Source organism: Hyperolius riggenbachi, chromosome 2 (assembly GCF_040937935.1).
Source record: "Hyperolius riggenbachi isolate aHypRig1 chromosome 2, aHypRig1.pri, whole genome shotgun sequence".
In the NCBI taxonomy this organism is placed as follows: domain Eukaryota; kingdom Metazoa; phylum Chordata; class Amphibia; order Anura; family Hyperoliidae; genus Hyperolius; species Hyperolius riggenbachi.
The window spans coordinates 60,856,365-60,872,578 of record NC_090647.1 but is presented as its reverse complement, the minus strand read 5'-3'; the positions used below and the strand labels follow the sequence as shown (position 1 = coordinate 60,872,578).

General features: G+C 44.9%; 1 protein-coding gene across 1 annotated transcript in view; it reads left to right on the top strand.

Annotated features, from left to right (window-relative positions):
• Nucleotides 1–8,208, top strand: part of LOC137543857 (contactin-5-like) — a 57,735-nt gene extending 49,527 nt beyond the window's left edge. The window contains exons 4-5 of the mRNA XM_068264928.1: nt 3,224–3,392; nt 7,489–8,208. Coding sequence (XP_068121029.1) covers nt 3,224–3,392; nt 7,489–7,586 — 267 coding nt within the window. The 3' untranslated portion in view covers nt 7,587–8,208. The remainder of the gene's footprint in view (nt 1–3,223; nt 3,393–7,488) is intronic.
• Nucleotides 8,209–16,214: the final 8,006 nt, after the last annotated feature.

Here is a 16,214-nt window from a genome sequence, read left to right as displayed (position 1 = left end):
CGCAGGGTTTGGCAACAGAGTATCAGATGTAGCGAAGTACCGAATCAGTAAACAGAAGAGTGGTCAAGAAAGCAGTCTTGGGTGTGAGCTCTGTGATCATCAACACCCTGGAACTAGTCTGACATATAACAGAATGGTAACACAAGTCCCTAATCTTGGGTGTGAGGTCCTTGATCATCAACACCCTGGAACTAGTCTGAAGTATAACAGAATGGTAACACAAGTCCCTAATCTTGGGTGTGAGGTCCTTGATCATCAACACCCTGGAACTAGTCTGACATATAACAGAATGATAACACAGAATCTGACAATAAGGTCTGAGTGCTTCCACGTAGTGATCGCAATGGCAGACAACCAGTGAATGACCAGCACCCAATATATATAGCACAGCGCTCTCCAGCGCCTCCCCTAAGTACTGGACCAATGGGAACTGGTTGAATCGTCAGCTGACCGGCTTGGTCAGCTGACTCCCTTCTGGTTGTCATAAAAGGTCTGCCTCTCAGCTCGCGCGCGTCCTTCTGAACCTGTGTGGACTATCAGTCCCAGCCACACCAGACATGTGTTGTGTATCACCCGCCGCGCTGGACGCGGAACCAGCCGCACCTCTATCAGAGCATGCAGCGGTTTCTCCGCGTTTAGCCATACTGGCAGATGTAGGCCCACGCGTGCAAACCGCCGCGTTGGATGCGGAATCAACCGCCTTGTTCTGAGCACACGCGGCGGCTTTTCCGCGTTTTCTCACACTAACTAAAAATGAATAAGAATAAGCAAGCTTTCGGCCTTGCAGCCTTCGTTGGGCTTACATCCTGTTAGTTTGCAGGCTGGTGGTACAGACAGCTATATACATGCAACATCAAAAGGGAAAACAGATTTTTTTAAAAATATCTGTTTTCCATTTTGATGTTGCAAGTATATAGCTGTCTGTACCACCAGCCTGCAAACTAACAGGATGTAAGCCCGACGAAGGCTGCAAGGCCGAAAGCTTGCTTATTTTTATTCATTTTTAGTTAGCCAAGCTTAGTTAGCCAATAAATGGTATCATCGTGATTTAAAACTTCTTGCTTTTACTGATGGATAACACGGTACAATAACCTACTGCTTTTTTCAAATATGGTAGACGAAAAGGCAAGAACTTTGGTGCCAACAATCTAAAACAAAAACCCTGTCTATTAAATTACCTGAAGTGAAAGGAGACAGGAGCTGCCATCTTCCTTAACTTACAAACGATCCCATTTGCCAGGCTATCATGCTGAGCCTTTGACTTTAGTTGTATTTGAGTCAGAAACCTGCGACAAGCATGGAGCCGGGGAGCCACGCCATAGTCACAGCATCTGCACTGCATGCTCATTCTGGGCCAGGGACTTATAGTATTAGAGGCAAAGCATCAGCACATGAGTCAGGCAACCGATATTGTTTTATAAGATTCCTAGAAAGGAGGAGAGAACCACTGGATCGGCACTAGATGCTAAGCCGGAAGACCTGATGGGGGTTGGATGGATACCTTCTGTGCCTCCAGACTAGAGTCAATTTGTATGCAGCAAGAAGAGAAGATATCCGGGCACCAACAGTTGCATGGCAATCCACCACTTTTATTTCATCCTCATCACCAACAGATACATGCCAAAAAACAATGGCCTAACAGCCGTTTCGCAACACAAGTTGCTTCCTCAGAGACAGTGATTGCCATGCAACGGTTGGTGCCCAGATATCTTCTCTTCTTGCTGCATACAAATTGTTTTATACGAGGATGAAGATGGCAGCCTTTGCAATGCTCTCACTTCAGGTTCCCTTTAACAACGAATGTTGTCATAAGGCTCGTACACACAAGCCACTTTTCAGCCCAACTATTGTCCAAACTTGTCTGTTGGATGATAGGTTGGGCTTGTGTACACGTGGCAAATGACCAGAGGAGCAACCGATAAGAGGATCAACTGACCATCTATCATGCAAGTTGGCCATGTGTGTACAAGTCATTTGAACGACTTGTTGTTGTTTTTTGAATGCAGATATGTTGTGCACAGGCAGTATTTAAATGAGTTGGTTGTTTAGTTGGTTAGCGCGTGTGTATGTACTGGTTGAGCATGTGGTTCGTCATGTTGCTCATTTATTAAGTTGCACGTGTGTACGGTACAAACCTATAGCATGACAATGATAGGGCAGGTGCTATTTAGGTGCTAATTAAAGGGGTTCTGTTAGGGGTTTCTGAGGAGAAAAACAGACCCTTACCTTGGGCTTCTATCAGCCCCGTGCAGCGGTAATGTCCCACGCCGTCCTCCTCCCATCTGCTGTTCTCCGCCGCCGGCCCCGGTCTAAGCGGCATGGGATCGAACTGCGGCTGCGCTACAATGGCCACGCACCCGCTCGCTTCCGCCTGCGTCATCGGAAGCTTACTGCGCAAGCGCAGTACAAGGCTCCGTTGTACTGCGTCGGCGCAGTAAGCCTCAAATGATGCGAGCGGAGGAACGGCAACGCGCATTATTCGTCTGTGTGACAGCCGAATAATAGCCCGGTGCCGGCTGCGGGGAACAGCGGATGGGAGCAGGACGTCGTGGGACATTACCACTGCAGGGGACTGATAGATGCCCCAGGTAAGTGGCAGTTTTTCTCCTCAGGAACCCCACACAGAACCCCTTTAAGCTGCATTTGATTTAGATTTGGTCTGTATTGGTTGTTGAAAATCTTTCAGATTTGTTATCATTTTACCCACGAAAGAATAAATATACTACGGAAGCTGAGTTTGACTGGTGGGAATCATTTTATTTACTTTGCCATTAAGCACCACTGCCCTTAGTTGCCTCCACTGTACTATAATGTCTATGGCTGAATACACCAGCTATTATTCGGATTTATTAGACAGGGTTTTTGAAGACATGCAATCTGCTGACATTATCAGTTCTTAGCAGCATTACTGAGAAGTGCTTTGCCTAGGACTGGGACTCAGTATTTATAACCAGGTATTAGAGACGGATAATTGGGCTGTGTTCATCCACCGGGGCCGAGATGTGGATTTCTCGCTACGAGGCAGGCTTCAAGCCTGGAGACAATAGAATCGCCGCTCTCCGCATGATGTGCTTGGTATTTTTTCTCTCTTTTTTAGATTTGAGCTTATAGTGTGTCTGTGAAAGGTCACACATCCCTGGCCTCTGTTTAAATCTCCAATCTGCTGTTCTTCTACCTTTGTATTAAGACATAACAAGCTATTTTTCTATTTCTTAATCTGCAGGTCATGTTGAGACAAGAAGGTCACACCAACAGCCAAGTCATCCAAACGCAGACAACATCGGCAGTGGTTCTGCTCCCGGACTCCGGATTTTATATCATAGAAGTGCGAGCTGTTAGTGAAGGGGGAGACGGGACGGCCAGCTCTCAAATCAGAGTCCCGTCTTATTCAGGTAAGCCACGGGGTTGTCTTCTTGGCTCTGTACATGTGTAACTGAGTCCAGAGACTTCTGGTGAATCCTGATTGCCTCTAAATGATTCCATTCCCAAGAGAGTTCTCTTGACTGTGACATTTATATTGCTGCTCACTGCATGCCAGCCAAGCTTCCTGTAGCACCATCTAAAGGCCTCGAAAGGAGAGGTGTTTTTATATGCTGCATTTAGAATAAACCTGATACTTCCTTCGCCAAAAAGGTCTTCATTACACAGAGAGCCTGATTTACTAAGACAGCTCCAGAAATCTCCAAGCATCTCCACCGGGGCTTCCTTCCAGGGGCATAACTACAAATGATAGGGTCCTTTAATGTTTACACCCTATCCCTTGCCTACCCATGGTGACCCCCACAGCCTGGGACCCATCTTACAAGGGTCATAAAACAAGTCTGACCATCGTAATCCTCACAACCATAATACGTGTAGCCACAAAACTACCTGATCTGAAAGATGGACTCCTTTATTGGAGGAAGGAAAGGCTATGGTCCCTCTCACAGCTCTAGCTTCTCAACTTATTACGCCGACGCTGCCATTATGATCATATAAGAGAGCTGCAGTGGAGGGCCCAAAACTGTATCTTATGTAAGAGGATTATGTTAAAACCTAAAGCATACCTGAATAGGTCCGACAAAATGTTTATGGATTCTGATGGTGGCCTTGATTCTAGGGTGGAACTGGAACCTAGAAGTTGGCCGGTTCCCTGCAAAGCCCTGTCCCCGACCCTGAACCAAAAAATTTTGACAGGGCCCCCTTGCATTAGCTCATAGTTACCCAACCCCCATCATTTATTCAGGGATGGTCGTAGTCAGTCAACTTCGCTACGCTGGAACTACGCGTAGTTTTACGCAATTACGCTTCGCCAGACGACGGCTTTGAAATTAAAATAACTGCTTCGTATGCATTTCGTAGACTACGCGGTAAAATACGCAATTACGCACAGTGCGAAGAGTAGTGTATGCAGATGCGTATGCCCTTATGCAGGGCCGGATTTGTACTTTTTACCGCCCAAGGCCAACTATACCGTCTGTATGGTTGTTATCTCTGTGTACCCCAATGAGAATTCTACTTACTTTCCATCATTGGATGTCACAGACAATAACTATTTTAGTAATACGTGTATAGATTATTAGTTATGTTTTCCTTAAGAACTTTTATGTTATGTTTGCCATCTCATTAATGATGGACCAATTGTGTCACCATGAGAGTTAGGATGATGTGTACCTGCAGGATAGAGCTTACAGGTTGTGCAGGGACGGCACAAGTACAGGACAGAGAGTTCAAAGGATAAAGCTGTCTTTGTAGATAGGGATGGCTGCATAAAACAGCTTTACTGCCCCTCACTGAGCCGCCCCTACATTTCTGGTGCCCTAGGCCATGGCCTATGTGGCCTTGCCAGAAATCCGGCCCTGCCCTTATGCAGAAAATTGTACGCATTAATTCCTCTTTTTAAATGCTTACACTGGGAACTCTTCTATGCGTACATCCCCCCTTTCCAATGCATAAATTTGTAAGCATACAATCGCACGCGGAAAAGCGTAGTTTTGAAACTTCATCTCCAAACTACGATGCGTAGATATGAGCTACGATGCGTAAATTCGCACTGGCATAGTATCTGCTCATCCCTGCATTTATTATTATTTTTATTATTATTATTTATATAGCACCGAAACAGCGAAACAGAGTATATTGTTTTGTCACTCAACTGTCCCTCAGAGAGTCTAATGCTGGGCCTACACGGCATACTATCTAGCAGATAGTGTGCCGGTATCGAGCCAGCGGCTCGATGCCGGCGCGTCACCACTCGTCCGTGCGTGCGCGCGGATCGATTCCCGCTCGTCCCCGCGGGCGCTGCTAATCAGCCGCTCGTTTCTTCCCATTGTTCTGGCGGGGTATCGGACAGGTTGAATATTATCAATCGAGCCATCAGCGGCTCGATTGATAATATAAAACGTGCCGTGTATGCCCAGCGTAACAATCTAATCCCTAACATAGTCATATGTCTATATATATGTATCATGTAGTGTATGTATCATAGTCTCAAGCCAATTTAGGGGGAAGACCATTAACTTATTTGTATATTTTTAAGATGTGGGTGGAAACAGTTGTGCCTGGAGGAAACCCACATAGACACAGGGAGAACATAAAAACTCCTTGCAGAAAATTCCCTGGCTGGGATTGCAATTTAGGGGCGCAGTGCTGAAAGGCGAGAGTGCTGCTAACCACTACACTACCGGGCTGCCTATTACCTCCTCACTGAAACATACCCCCCTAGTAATGCTTTGAGCTCAAGGCAGTATGACAATGCAGTTAATGCATTAACCTCCAAGGGGAATATGTGGAATATGTGAAATGGGCTGAACTCAGATGCCCAGAGGATCGCACAAGAGGTGGAGCTCCTGCCTCAGTGTATAGTATATATTGCTTGTATCAAAATATTCATAGAAGCATTATATTTTGCCAGAAGAACATTCTATTTTTGCTGTAAAAATACATTTCTCAGGAGATCACTGCTCATCTCAGAATATTTTCAACATAGATGCGAAACTTAAACTAAAAACCAGGAAGCATAACTCTAAATGAAGCTAAGTTAATTCATGCCTCCGCTCATCAATGTGCCCTCTCGCATAGGACTCCATTTACAAATCCACCCCATTACTGTCACTTGATGGATCAAATGAGACATTACCTATTACATGCTTGTTTCTGAGCACTCTACATTTGCGCCATGAATGCACAATGAGCCGTGAATGTCCCCTAATGGGCATAGAGGAGTCAGCCCGGAATCCACATTACGTCTTATTGGAAATTGTTTGGTAAACATGGTGAGAGCTCTAATAGATCATTTTGTTTCTACACATGTAAATGAGCCCGGGTGTCTTGTATCGTTTAGTCCAGCTGATGAATGAGGCCTTCAGAAAGTGTTTAATGGCTCTGATCAGGAAGAAAACAGCCACCTCGCGGCATTCTGCTGAGACTGGAACTCAACGCCTCGTAGTCTGAAGCTCCATCGCACTTAGAATTGTCACACTTCATTTTCATTTCTTAACCTATAGGGTTACACTAGTTATGCATCTTAAAATGGAATTCCAGGAATTTCTATTGGGCCCTGACGCTTCCTCCCACCTCCCAGAAACATCACATCAATAGCACGACTTTGCTATTACTTTAAAACATGGCATATACTTTTATTTACCATACATACTTATATGTATGTTAAATTAAAAAAACAAACAGATACTCACCTATATATGGAGCCTTTCCGCTCCTCTCATGGATCTCTCATTCCAGTAATGTCATCCCGTTTGAATCCCCTGCAGCAGGAGTCTTCGGAAGTCTTCAGAAGCCCCAGTGCTCCTGAAGACAGGCAGCTCTGCACTGCACGTGCACGAGCACACGATAGAGAGTGCTCACGCATGCGCAGTATGGTGCAGCCCATCTTCAAGAGTACTCGGGGTCCTGAAGCCTTCCGTTGTAGCAGAAAGCGGTATTTAACCGATCGTGGGGACCGTGAGAGTAGCAAGAAGGCTCTACAGCAGTGTTCCCCAACCATATCCTCAAGGCCCACCAACAGTGCATGTTTTGTGGCAATCCACAGAGGTAGTTAATCAGCTCTGCTGAGACTCTAATGACCTCACCTGTGCATGTTTGTGGTTTTCTGCAAAACATGTACTGTTGGTGGGCCTTGAGGACAGGGTTGGGGAAATCTGCTATATAGGATCCAGAGCCTTGTTGTACAGTTGGACTTAGCTGCCGTTCACTAAGTGCTTTTGAAATCTCAGCTCTTCCTGTTCAGTAAGCCAGAACCTATTCAGTAAGGAGTTCTTTGAGCGAGATTCCCTAACACTGCTACTGCCTACAGAGTGCGCTCTAGTGGCTGCCTCGCAAGTGGCTCTAGTGGCTGCCTCACAAGCGCTTTGAGTCTGACGGGAAAAAAGTTCTATACAAAAGAAAAAGGAATTATTATTATATTCATATATGTTTTACATTTTTTCATGATTGTGGTCCTTGAACTCTACTGACTTGAATGACGCTTCCTCATTTCTCTCTATTTTCCAGGGATAACCAATGCACAGCCTTGGCTACACAATATTTCGGCCTCCTCATCTTCCTTAACGTTACTATTGATACTGGTTATCCCGGCAACATCATGGTGAAGAAGAAGAACTCTCCTTTTTGTAATGGTTTTGTACTGGTGACAAAAGTCATACCGATTCTATGAAGACTCCGAAGCCTGGACCTACTCAATGAACCGCCCAAAGACTACTTGAACAACAAATATGAAAAAAAAAACTGGAGAAATTATTTATCGCAATTTTTGTTTTAGTTTTTTTTATAAATATATATATATATGTATAAATAGACTCTGCAAATAGCCTTCATGAGCTTCTGTAAAGAGGACAGTACAGTAGCTTCGTTTCAATGCTCTGGGTTGATATTGTTATTTTATTTTTTTCTGTTTTTTTTTCCTTTTTAATGATTTCTTAGCAAGTTACCGAATTACTGGAGCGTATACCTTTACATTGTTGAAGCAGTGGCGTGCAATGCGTATGTGGAATCGAATGATATGGTATCCCTTACAGGTATAGATCTGGTGTTATGTACACTCTATGTTTTGTTTAAAAAAAATTCAGCTGTAAACAAGAAAATAGCGAAAGCCAATGTACGACGTTTAAAATTGATGACTTGCATCGAGAAACTAGGTATACCGTTTCACTCTTCTCTGTTCGTTTGAACCATTTTTAGGAGAAAAAATGTTCTCTGTTTGAAGCACTTAGACGGCTTTGTTTTAAACATAAAAAATAAAGATTTTTTTGAATAACCTATTGTGAACAGAGGATTAAATGACATAAATGTGAATTCCTTCTGGCTGAACCACAGGCACATATCAAACATCTCTATTTCATGCTGTATTAGTGAAACATTGCTAATGGAAGTGATCACAGATAGTCAATGACATGCATCTGTTAAAAAAGAAAAACTTACAGTATTTTGTATTGGAAAAAAAGGTATGAATACCCCAATTTATGTACACACAGCCAATCTATGGATACAGGGCTGGAGTTTCCATAAGGCATAGTAGGCATGTGCCTACAGGCACCTTATGTTGGAGAGGCGGCCCCCCTCCTTAGCTCACTGACCTCAGGAGCTAACATTCTAATCTCTGCCTCACTTCACTAACCTCAGGCACTGACCTCCTATTTGTTTCATGTCATTAAGGATGATATGCGACATTGATTAGAGTGTACGATTCTAAGGACAGTTAGTGACATAAGGCAGGAATTGGAGTTGAAAATATTTTTACTTTGGGGTGTGGCCTGTTTTCAGGGGTGACGTTTAGGGCACCAGAACACCTGTGCCTACAGGCCTCTGAAATGGAAATCCAGCACTTTATGTAGATATTTTTTCCCTCACAGCCTTTAGTAACCCCCCCTTCTCCACCACCAGCAGCACCACCACCATACCGTTACGCCATTGTTGACCTAAAGGGACATTCACAGATGATTTGGATATTCAGAAGTGATGTATCATGGGAAAACACAGTTGTTGACTTAATCTTTAATTATTGCAAATACCTTCTCTTTTAAGAAGGCACATTTCCATTTAGCTTTGCTTTTAGATAGAGAGCTTTTGGTTTCTTTTAGGCCTTTATACCTTCCAGGAGGTTTTAGGTCCTTGTGATCCTGCTTTTGAACAATGTGCACTGTGTATATAGCCTTAAAGGATATCCGAAGTGTGTGTGTGTGTGTGGGGGGGGGGGGGTAGATTTACTTACCTGGGGCTACTACCAGCCCCTTAGCAGTCTATTTGGTCCCTTGCTGTAGCTCCACTACCCTCCCAGGTGCTGCTGTGCTGTCCCCTCCAATTGATTGTTGGAAAATCAAGTAATGTACGGCTACCTTCAAGTATGTGGGAAATCCTAAAGCCCCGTTCACACTTTCAAAAATGATTGGCCACTCACTGACCAAGTTTACCACCTCCATGTAGTATGAGGGTCAACAGATATTGAATACTATGAGCCGATTGTGTAGGTAAGCTCTCATATTACATGAAGGTGGTAACATTGTTCAGTGATTGGCCAATCATAATTAAAAGTGTGTACCAAGCTTTAGTCCCATCATGCAATGTGGAATTATTTGGCCTTGTTCGCTGTTGTATTGGTAGGAGTAGTATTTTTGAATATTCGTTAGTCAAGATCTATTTTTTTTTCATGGTCTAACTAGATCAGTGTTTAAAGAAAATCTGTAAATAACCCACCTCCCCCTCGGGGGGATACTTACCTCAGGAGGGAGAGGCCTCTGGATCCTAATGAGGCTTTCCTCATCCTCGCAAGCCTCGGCGATCCAGCTCTGGGAGCCTCTGAACACCGCAAGGTAAATATTTACCTTGCCCGCCTCCAGCACAGGTGAAGTGGTGACTTTCTGAGGCTCAGGCAGAAATAACTGAGCCCAATGGGGTCTGCTCTACAGCGCAGGCACAGGCTTGCGCCTACACAGAAGACCCAATTGTACCTGGCTATTTCCACCTGAGCCCAATTGGAAAACCGCTACTGCACCTGTGCTGGAGTCGGGCAAGGTAAATATTTCAGGCGCTTCTGCGCCTGTGCCACCCATAGGCCACATCCCGCACTGGATCCCTGAAGCTTAGGAGGATGGGGAAGCCTAATTAGGATCCAGAGTTTCCCCCGGTGGGGTACTTTTTCTTACAGATTCTCTTTAAAATAATGTTACCAACTTACCATTTTAGTGAAAACAAAGTTTTTCTTTGGAGCGGATGATGACATTGGTGCGTGTTCTGCCTGTTTATGCCTTCAAGTCCATAATGATGATGCTGCCGTTGAAAAGGTTGCTGCAATTATAAAATGAATTATAAATGACTCCTAATAGGTGAATTAACATTTAGTGTGTGAAGAGGTAAAATAAGCTTGTGAGTATTTCTAAAATGTTCTGTCAGGTTTTAGGTATTTAATATTTGCTAAAATAAATCCACATAGTTTAGCTAAAACAAATGTAGTTTTTTATGTTTTATCGTTTGTTATATCATATTATATAATTTACAGTCAAGTCCATAAATATTGGGACATCAACACAATTCTGACATTTTTGGCTCTATGCACAACCACAATGGATTTAAATGAAACACGATGTGCTTTAACTGGAGACTGTCAGCTTTAATTTGAGGGTATTTACATCCACATCAGGTGAACGGTGTAGGAATTACAACAGTTTGAAAAAGTGCCTCCCACTTGTTAAGGGAGCAAAAGTAATGGGACAATTGGCTTCTCAGCTGTTCCATGACCAGGTGTGTGGTATTCCCTCATTATCACAATTACAACAAGCAGGTAAAAGGTCCACAGTTCATTTCAAGTGTGCTATTTGCATTTGGAATCTGTTACTGTCAACTCTCAAGATGAGATCCAAAGAGCTGTCACTATCAGTGAAGCAAGCCATCATTGGGCTGGAAAAAAACAAAACAAACCCGTCAGAGACATATTATTAGAGTAGTAACACAGAGGTGCCAATAAGAATAAAAAACATTAAAATCCGTCTAAAAAGGGGGAAGTAGGTGGACTCACCTCCCTCATGAAAAGAAAGACCGGACAATGGGACATGTAGTACAGAGGCGCTTAGCCAAAACATTGACCCAACCTTGTACCCTCCATATTTTGCCTGATGAAGCGGGATTCTGGCCCGTAAAAACACGTTGCAACTTTGGAGCTTTTTTAACAAAAGTTACTTTATACTGTGAGTAACGTCCCATTGTCCAGTCTTTCTTTTCATGAGGGAGTGAGTCCACCTACTTCCCCCTTTTAGACGGTTTTTAATGTTTTTTATTCTCATTGGTGCCTCTGTGTTACTACTCTAATAATTGTCTAGTCCACCCTTGGTGGAGGGGTGTTTCCTCACTTCTTCTTATCTACAGAGAGTGACTTCTTAAACCTGAGTGGGGTCAGGTCATAATGCTCCCCGCCTGCCTTTCCAGTGGTTGCCTGTGTGGCAACCTACATTTGTGAGTATAACAATTGCATTGTTGTGCACTATACCATTTGCCGCTGACATACTACACTATATTGGGCTCTCGGTCTCCTTTGTGTTGCCTTTCAAGCCATCAGAGACATGCAGAAACATTAGACATGGGCAAAACAACTGTTTGGAACATTCTTAAAAAAAAGCTCAGCTGGAAATTGGACTGTTAAAGACACCTGACCAGAGGGGAATATGGAGGCTGCCATATTTATTTCCTTTTAAGAAGAATCCGAGGTGGGGTTCTAAGAATGATATCCACACACAGAGGTTGGGTCTGCCTATACAGCCCAGCCTCTGTTGCTATGTAGTGTCCCCACAGGCCCCCCCCCCCTGCGCTCTGCTATGCCCCCATAAATCACAGCCGCGCTGTCGACACGCAGCGTGTCGCAGCGGGCTGTGTTTACCTATGTAGTGTCACTCTCGCCGCTCCCCCCGCCTCCTGCATAGCTCCGGTCCCCGCTCGCGTTCCTTCTCTCCCTGCTGATTGGAGGGAAGGGACGCGGGCAGGGACCGGAGCTATGCAGGAGGCGGGGGGAGCAGGGAGAGTGACATTACATAGGTAAACACAGCCCGCTGCGTGTCAACAGCACGGCTGTGATTTATAGGGGCATAGAAGAGTGCAGGGGGGGCCTGGGGGGACACTACATAGCAACAGAGCTGGGCTGTATAGGCAGACCCAGCCTCTGTGTGCGGATATCATTCTTAGAACCCCACCTCGGGTTCTCTTTAAACAATGCACATTGCCTGGCTGTCTTAAAGGACAACTATCAAAGTTAACTAAAATTATAAATGCCACATGAATTTCCAGTAATTACAACGGAGCCTTGAATCCAAAACAGAATCCTAAACTCAGTGTTTAGATGATTATCTATCAGAGTCACCTTGTAGGATTGTATCTAGAATCAAAGTCTCATATTTCGCAGCATAAATCCAAAATGATAATCGGACCATCAAAACATTCCAAGTAGGACCATATTATTATTAGATCTGACTGGGCTGTCTTGGTCTTCCAGATGAACTGAATCTGATTCTTTACTGGCATAACTTCTATAGAAACTGATCATTCGTTGTGGCAATATTCAATTTGAACAGCTTAATCCAAAACCTGGTTGGGGGTAAACTGAATCCTACATTAGCTTCATATGCTTCTCCTGAGATCTCTGGAAGGGATAATGGAACTGTGCCAAACTACAACCATCTGCTTCACCCATTATGTTCCCAATGATGGACTCTATGGAAGTTAAACCCACTCGTAACAGATGTCTTCATAATGGACACCGCAAAGGGCTCAGTACAGAGAAGCATCGGTGGGCAGCATTTTCAGCAGGGATTTCCAAAGGCTTTTTCATCACTAATAGAGGTTCATGTGCTGGCACTACCCCAAAGGTACTTAAATCCCTTCTGGATGCATTTATCCTTAGTGTCCAAGGATTTATTCAATACTGGCTTATCACCAACACTAGCCATAGAGGGTGTTGGTAATGACAGACATGTACTAACCAAAATTGCTCATCACTTTTTGCCACCACTATATAACTTCATTACTATCTATATCCCGTAATATCAGAACTTTTTTAGAAGGAGATGGACGCGGAGCTGTCATAGCCACAGCTTGGTCTGCCTGAGATGACAGTGCTGTTAACTGCACTCAGAGGATAAGTGTGCCAAAAATGTGTGAGGACATTGGCCCTTGAAGACTGGAGTTTGCCATCCCTGTCCTAAAGGTGGGGTAATTTTCGATAGATGAGGTAAATAATTGATGTCTATCTGATATTGATAATGTACCTCATTCCCACAGTACACCAATTTATATTCAATCAGATTTAAGAAGACATCTTCAATCCAAAGAACGCCACCACAACTGGCTTTGTACTGCTTGATGCAAAACAATGCTGCCCAATCACTGATGCTTTACTGCTCCCACCCATAGGAACATTATGCTCCTGCCAGTGCCAGGCCTACCATGAAGCCACCTGAATTAATTAACTCGGGCAAGAAAATATAGGTTGCGCCAACAACAATTAATATGCAGTGCAGCTGAAATATGGCTCTCAATTACTTGGTCCATCAACGAGTCCTCTCCTCTTCAGCACTGCAGTCAATCAATTATTATTATCTATATATATAATAGACTAAGTGCCTCAACCTTCAAACAAGAAGAAGAAGTACTTTGCATGAGAAAATTTATGCGTGCTCAAACACCAAGTTTAAGGCCTCTTTTCCACGGACTGTTGAGCTGTGTGCTCAGCAAGCAGTTACCAGGCAGCAGTGAGCAGATACCAGGCAGCAACAAGCAGTTACCAGGCAGCAGCAAGCAGTTACCAGGCAGCAGTGAGCAGATACCAGGCAGCAACAAGCAGTTACCAGGCAGCAGCAAGTAGTTACCAGGCAGCAGTGAGTAGATACCAGGCAGCAACAAGCAGTTACCAGGCAGCAGTGAGTAGATACCAGGCAGCAACAAGCAGTTACCAGGCAGCAGCAAGCAGTTACCAGGCAGCAGTGAGCAGATACCAGGCAGCAACAAGCAGTTACCAGGCAGCAACAAGCAGTTACCAGGCAGCAGTGAGCAGATACCAGGCAGCAGCAAGCAGTTACCAGGCAGCAGCAAGCAGTTACCAGGCAGCAGCAAGCAGTTACCAGGCAGCAGTGAGCAGTTACCAGGCAGCAGTGAGCAGTTGTGAGAGTTTGAGAGCCATTTCACTGCCTATTCACAGTCCATGGAAAAGAGTCCTTACCCTAGCAAGTCTGACATTGCAAATCTGGCCTAATTGGCTATTCATGAGGCAAAGCTCATGCAAATGCATGCACAAACCAATACCACAAAGCAGTCACCCTGCTACATGCTACATTAGCACTATCCGGCTTAGTGCACACCAGAGCGGTTCGGCAGCGTTTTGCGATCCACTTGCGGCTGCGGATACGCTTGGGTAATGTATTTCAATGGGCTGGTGCACACCAGAGCGGGAGGCGTTTTGTTGAAACGCATACTCCCGAGGTGAGGCATTTTTTGGATTGCGGAGGCGTTTTTGCCTCCAATGTAAAGTATAGGAAAGACGCAAACCGCTCTGAAAAACGGCAGTTCAGAGAAGTTTTGCAGGTGTTTTTGTTACAGAAGCTGTTCAGTAACAGCTTTACTGTAACAATATATGAAATCTACTACACCAAAAACGCTTTACAAAACCGCAAAATGCTAGGTGAAATGCTACAGAAAAATAAGAAAAAGCGTTTCAAAATCTGCTAGCATTTTGCGGATCTGCTAGCAGTTTTTGGTGTGCTCCAGGCCTCCAGGAGCGCCACGGGGAGGATTCCCAATGCCCCCTTTTTATACAACTGGGGGGACCGCAGGGTCCCAGGCTCTCTCACTGCCTGGAAACCACAGCGGCACCCCGGAGGGGAAGGCTGGGTGGCGTGGATGACCCCCCCCAAGTGTGGCCAGCGCCGGGGAGAGCCGTCTGCACCCACCTCCCAATATTAAAAACAGGCACTTACCTTAACGTCCATTGCGTTCTGCTACATGCACATTAATTTGGGGGCACCACATGAGAAAGGAGAGAAGCATGGGTCACCCCGAGCTTTAGAGCTCAGGGCTGGCTCACATACAGCACTCCAGAGGGGGGGGGGGGAAACAGCGCACTCACTCCAGGGTTCACACCACCGGAGCAAGCCATCCACCACCTGCCTCCAAAGGATACAAACTGCACAAAATGCTTTCCATGAGAAAATTAATGCGCATGTTGCAGAACCCAATGGACGTTAAGGTAAGTGGCTGTTTTTTTAATATTAGGAGGTGGGTGCGGATGGCTCTCCCCAGCGCTGGCCACGCTTGGGGTGGGGGGGGGGGGCGGCTGCGCCACCCAGCCTCCCACTCCGGGGTGCCGCTGTGGTTCCCAGGCAGTGAGAGAGCACTTTGCAGTATTGGTTTTTTGACCCTGCATAGTTTGGCATGCGAAAGCAAATGCATATTTGCATGAGCATTGCCTCATGAATAGCCAATTAGGCCGGATTTGCAAAGCCAGACTTGCTAGGGTTAAACTTGGTGTTTGAGCACGCATACATTTTCTCATGGAAAGCCTACTTCTTCTTGCTTCAAGGTTGAGGCACGTACTCTATTAGATAGATAGATGCGGCGTATGCTACGACGCGGGTTGGCTAGTTTATTTATAAAGGGCCAACATATTCCGTGGCGCTGTACAATGTAAGAAAACAAACAAGGGATATATAATGATACAGACAATGATATACATCAAATATGAACACTGATACAAAATACAGAACTGGTGATTACAATAGCAAATTTAACATGATGACTAAAATGTATAAATGACTAACAGTGTGCAAGCAATTAAAATAACATTCCATGACACAAAAGGGTGAGATCCCTGCCCTTGTGAGCTTACAATCTAAAGGAATGGGGTGGAAACAAGAGGTGGGGGAAGTATACAGTATATGTACAGGCAGTACGTGATTAGGTTACTTAGTGAGGAGTAAATGTAGATGAGCGGTTGAAGGGTGCATGGCCTAAGCTAGAGAATATGCTTGTCCAAAAATGGGTCGGCACCACCAGTAAATTTATAGCTCTTTTAATAAAACGGCAGCAATTGCAGACTGCTGTTTCAGGCCTACCAGCCCTTTATTAAGTAGCATAAGCCTTAGTCACACCCCTTGAGGCACAGGGGTTGGGGTACTGGCTCGCCACCTTGTCCATTGGGTGCTCCTCCGGCTTCAGCGTACACAGCAGTCTATCAATGTGCAGCAGCG